This window comes from Myotis davidii, unplaced genomic scaffold (assembly GCF_000327345.1).
Source record: "Myotis davidii unplaced genomic scaffold, ASM32734v1 scaffold766, whole genome shotgun sequence".
NCBI lineage: Eukaryota > Metazoa > Chordata > Mammalia > Chiroptera > Vespertilionidae > Myotis > Myotis davidii.
The window spans coordinates 671,450-677,167 of record NW_006296846.1 but is presented as its reverse complement, the minus strand read 5'-3'; the positions used below and the strand labels follow the sequence as shown (position 1 = coordinate 677,167).

At 37.3% G+C, this 5,718-nt stretch overlaps 1 protein-coding gene across 1 annotated transcript in view; it reads right to left on the bottom strand.

Annotated features, from left to right (window-relative positions):
* Positions 1–1,007: 1,007 nt before the first annotated feature.
* Positions 1,008–5,718, bottom strand: part of LOC102755303 (transmembrane 4 L6 family member 4) — a 25,092-nt gene continuing 20,381 nt past the window's right edge. Inside the window, exons 5-6 of the mRNA XM_006772583.1 lie at positions 4,455–4,644; positions 1,008–1,539 (exon numbers count right to left, since the gene is read on the bottom strand). Coding sequence (XP_006772646.1) covers positions 1,522–1,539; positions 4,455–4,644 — 208 coding nt within the window. The 3' untranslated portion in view covers positions 1,008–1,521. The remainder of the gene's footprint in view (positions 1,540–4,454; positions 4,645–5,718) is intronic.

The following is a 5,718-nucleotide window of genomic DNA, read 5'->3' as shown; positions in this document are numbered from 1 at the left end:
TGTGTGTGTGTGTGTGTGTGTGTGTGTGTGAGAGGCTGGTCTGACTCCTTTTCATCCTTGGTGCCTGCCAGTCTGTGGTCTAGTCAATGGTTGCTCACAGTGGCTAGTTTTTAGTTTTTAAAACTCAGCAGCTTTAAAAAGTAAGTAACACAAAAGATAGACATCCATGCCTCATGCCTGAGATTTCAGATGCAGTAGGTCTATGCTGGGGCTCAGGAATCATAATTTTAGAACATTTCTTGGGTGATTGTGATGATTGGCCACATTTGAGAACAAGAGGTCTTAACTCATTTGAAACTCTGTGTGTGTGTGTGTCTCTGTGTGTGTGTATTTATAGGTCCCTCAAGGAGACTGTAATGCGTAACTGCCTGCCTTTCCTCCTTCTTCCTGTTGAGTGCCAGATTTGACCTCTGATCTCAGAGATCTCATTACAGTGAGGGCAAAATCAAAAGATGTGCAACCCCTCGAGTCTTCAGTGGTGATTCCCCCAGTGGCCAACACTCAGGGGTGATTGGTAACTGCTTTGTTAACGGCTATAAGAAGCCTCGTTGTCAGTGTGCCTATGAGCTTGGCAGGTGCAGAGGTGAGACTTGCTGGCTTGTGGCTCCCTCTGAGGTCCTCACTATGCACGAGCCACGTGGACAATCACACAGGCCTCCCGGTTTCATCCTTGGGACTTCGACATTTCTTAACCGCCCTTTTACAGATGGGGAAACTGAGACTTAGAAAGTAACTTTCACAGGATTCCAAGCTAGTATATGATGGAGTTGAAGTTTGAACTTAAATAAACACAATGGATTTAACTGTATATTAGTGCCTGACCCATAAAACTAAAGTCTTAGTGTCATAATATAACACATAGAATTAATAATATCTATTATCTTAACCCTGGGCCATTGGCTGACAAGTTATTTTAAAAAAATCAATTTTTAAAACATATTTTTTGTTTGATTAAAGGAAGCAACCTTTTGCCCCTCCTCCCCGAAACACTCACCATCTTTATTATCTTACCACTGAATTAGTATTTTAATGTAATATTTATAAGGAAACCCTTATTCAAAAGAGTAGTTACAATTAGTTCAAACAAGTTAGCCAAAGGACAGCAATTAAAATTATTTTTGACAGGTCAGTCAGTCATTCTTTTTTTTCCAGAAATCTTGACAACAAAATTGGTATTAGTTGCTCATTTTAAAGTGATTTTATCCTTTCAATTATGTTAAACTTCCAATAAACATAAATACCCATACATACAAAGAAGCAGTGTGGTAGTACAGGTGACATCCATTTTTCATTCTTGAAGAAAAAGTTGTGAAAAATTAACTTTTTACCAGCTCTTGCATTCTAACAGGAAGCTAATTTGAAAGATTTATAAATCTAACTTATGTGGGCAATCTCTTTTTTTATTCAAAGTAAACATAAAGCGCCAAGTTGAGCTAAGATGGAAACAGACAACCCCAAAGAGAGATTACTTTGAATGTCTTCTCACATGCCATCAAGTTAACAGAAAGTCATCACAGAGGTTTAAACTGGTCCATCTCCCTAGAAGGTAGAAAAAGTTAATTAAGTATGACATCATTTTTTTGGCTTACTTCTCCCCTTTCCCTCCATTCTCTGTCACTGCTTCTCTGATTACTCCTGCCCCTCATTGGTTACTTATTGGATATTTATATTCTATTCTGACTTTGTTTCAGAGCTTTATTTAATCTCTTGACTGTATTTAGGTTATAAGAGTTGAAGCTTCATTTTTTTGCATCAGTTATTATTAAAAACAATTTCTATAAGAAGCACAGAGAGTTCAAGTGATGCCTCTAAAGCCACAGCTAAGTAGCCAGGATTTGAACCCAGGGAGGCTGAACTTGGAGATTGTGTTCCTTTCCTGGAAGCTATGCTGCCTCACTGATTTTCGTGCTGTTAGTAAATAACAATCAGTGCAATGTACCAAGCCTTTTAATTCTTCAAATGAATGTATATTAATTACCCCATATTAGACGCTCAGTCAACAACTTTGGGAAGTTAGTCTAACAATCACGTTTTACAAAGAAACAGATGAGGGCAACTGACTTGGCCAAGACTGCCTCGCTGTCACTCATCCCAGGCCATGGCTTGGATTTTAAAGCACATTTTTATTTCTTGCCTCTTTTGAGGATTGTGCAAGACTCAGGAACCTCTCATAAATATTTTCTACCTGGATGAATGAATCTGCTCTGCTCACTTTCTGTAGAAGTTCAGTAAAGGTGGTTGAGGTAACTATGGCTCTGAGAAGTAGGCCTTTCCTCAGCGACCTACTGGGGGAGGAATGCTGACCTGCTCTCTGTGAGGCAAATTGGCAACTAGAGAGGAATCCTCACCAGACTGAGTTTAACGTGCACCAAAATATTTAGTAGTGAAGTTCCACAATGTCTACAAAATACTTTCCAATGGTTAAAAAAGAGAGAGTGAGCCAAAATTGAACAACTTGTATATCCAGGTGAAAAAGATCAGGTGTATATTCCAGTATTCTTCTGAAATTTATATAGATTTGAAGTTTTCCTAATAAAAAGATGAAGAAGGAAGGAAGGAAATAAGGGAAGAAGGAAAGAAGGAAGGGTAGGAGGGAATTTCAACAGGGTTCATTCACCATCTACTGCCTTTTGCCTATCAATGATTTATTCATTAAAATTTCAAAAATATGATATTTGAGTAAATGACACTCACTGAAAAGAGTCAATGTACTGACATTTATGGGTATGTGGTTATATATACAGATAATCCTCAGATTTGGTAAACTACTATCTTGTATTAAAAGAGCAGTTGTATTTTCAATAAGTCTTGCAATAAAAATTTTCTACCTAACTATAAAGTGTGAAAGCAGGAAAATAAATAATATTGGTGTTTGAAACAAAATTGCTGATTCAGAAAGCAAGAATTCATTTAGGAGGAATCACAAGATTCAAGTGCTCAATATTCTCACTGCTATCATAAAAATAATTTTGATGAATAACTGGTAGTTTTCTCTCCAATTGTGTTTATTGACAAAAAAATTAAATACAACACAATAGAACTGAAAATTTATAGAAAAAAATCAATATCCAGTAAAATTTACTTATAATATATGTATTTTACAGTAGATTTCTGGAACTTTTTGTTTACTCTTTTATATTTTAAAATATATAATGGTTATATATTAAATAATATAAAGTAGGAAGAAGAACAAAAATGAAAGCCTTCTTACCCACAAACAACTATTATTTAACACTTTAGTTGGATTTCCTTTAGGTCTGTTTTATTTAAAGTATTGGTTTTTTTCTTATTTACATACTTTTATATCCTGTATACACCTATTTTGTATTTTGCTCTTTTTAAATAACACTATCTCATAAACATTAGTGATAAGTTTTGATAAAATCCTTTCAAGGTAAGGGAAATAAAAACAATAAAAAAGAAACTCTGGGAGGATATATGAGAAATTAGGTAACATTCCCTGGGTGAAGAACTGGGGGAATTGGGGGAACAGAAGACAAGGGCAGGATGCAGCCTTCCCAATGGAAAACCTCTCTATGTAGCTGTATGTGTCACACACACACACACACACGCACAACTTTTGACTTACAGACCTATAATGCTTGCTAAATATTTAAAGAAAATTATTTGAATCATTTAAAATTAGGGAATTATTTTTACAATATTATGTTAAGTAGATAGATGTGTATTTACTTTATTTGCACAATTTCCAATTAGAGGACCATGTTGTTTATGCCCTCCGCATCTTCCCCGCACCCCCTACACAATCTGAGTATTTAAATAGCTTTATCTGATCTGGTTTGGTCATTAGTTGAAATAAATGCACTATCTTACTTCCCATATGTTTATTTTTATTTTTATATCCTTGCTGATAACTTATAATCAATTTTGAGACTAAACTTTTTGTACTTTTCCTTTCCCCTCACTTTAGGAATATTTATCTTTTATATCAGATATCTCATCAAAATATAGTTGTTTATTTTTAATTGGTATGTTCTCTTCTTTTACAGAGAAAATAAAATATCTTGAGGCGTGTTCTGCATACTACTTGGCAACTTTAGCCAACTCTGTAGCTCTAGTTAGAAAATGGGGAGAACATTTCGAGCCAGGCTGTGATGCGCTACAGTGACACATGCCCACTTCCTGGGGACTTTCACATGACATCACTGCACATTTATCAATGCATACCCAGTCCTTTGCCTCCAGGACTGAGAGTGAAGCTAAAAATTTGGGTCAACTTGAGCCTGGAAATGTTAACATGCACAGAGGACAGAGTTTCTGGGTTCCAGCAACACAATGTCACTGTTCCCTGGTTGACAGAGGGGGCTGCCAGACTGTCCAGCCTGGCTGTGGCTTTCTGTAACTGTAACCCTCTCCATCCTGTCATTCCACTAGTGCTGGAGGCCAGCCTTGGCTTCCCATCCTGAGGAGTAAGGACAAAGACCTCAACTTACCCTGCAGCAGCCACAATACCGGCAGTCTCCACAGAGGGTCCCCAGGAGGCCGTTAACCACCTGGATGGTGCAGAGAAGCATCTGGAACACTGCTATGATGAGCAGGATGGAGAAGAGGGTCAGATTCCAGGACACCACGTTTTCGGGCTCCCTGCACTTGCTCCATAAGGCTTTGTCATTGAGGTAATCCCTGTCAGGGGCATGGGAAAGAAAGGAAACAGCTGTAAAATGTAGGCAATACCTAGACTAGAAAGTCACAATAATAATTTTTCTTTTGAAATACTTTCATCCAAAAACATAAGTGCCATAAGAAAAATATCCCATAATATCAATACTTTTACAACAATACCTAACATGTCTATAGACTATGTACTATGTGTAAGATCCTGTTCCAAACATTTTAAACTATTAACTATTTTATTTCTTTTTAAAAAATTAAAAAAATATGTTTTTATTGATTTCAGAGATGAGGGGAAAGGGAGAGAGAGAAGGAAACATCAATGATGAGAGAGAATCATTGATTGGTTGACTCCTGCACAGCCCACACTGGGGATTGAGCCCGCAACACAGGCATGTAACCCTGACTGGGAAACGAACCATGACCTCCTGATTTATAGGTCAATGATCAACAACTGAGCTACCCATAACTATTTTATTTCTTATAGAAGCCTTATGCTTCTTTTATTTTATTTCACAAATAAAGACATTGAGGCACAGAGAGGTTAAGTGAGTTCCCATAGGTCATAGAGCTCAGTGACAGAGTGACTTTTGTGAGCTGACTGAGAGGATAGGTAAACTCAGTATCTACCGGGGAGCCAGGAAAATGAAGACACCACCTGGGCTTGGTTCCACCTACTGTGATTTGGGACCACTTGGACATTTGACAAATTCTGCCACGTCTAGTGGCCATCTGAAGTCATGTAAAGTATAATCGTGTCACATAGTTAAAGGGGAGAGATTGTCTTTTTTAAAGGCCTAATTCTAAGCAAATTGTAAATTTGACTCAAGTATATTTTTGTCAACATGTGGGAATTCCACTTGCAAAAAGATTTAATTAACTAGAAGCATTAAGTAATCTGCTGCCTTAATATGTATCTTATAAAAACTTGGAAATAGGAGAACTGCAATACATTTACAAACTCTGTATTAGGAGTCCACTGTGTGACAACGCGCGTTGTGCCATGAAGAAGGAAAGTGAAGCACGTTGTCTTCAACGCCAACCACAGGAAAACTGTCAGTCCTTTGGGTCATTATCCTTCCTCTC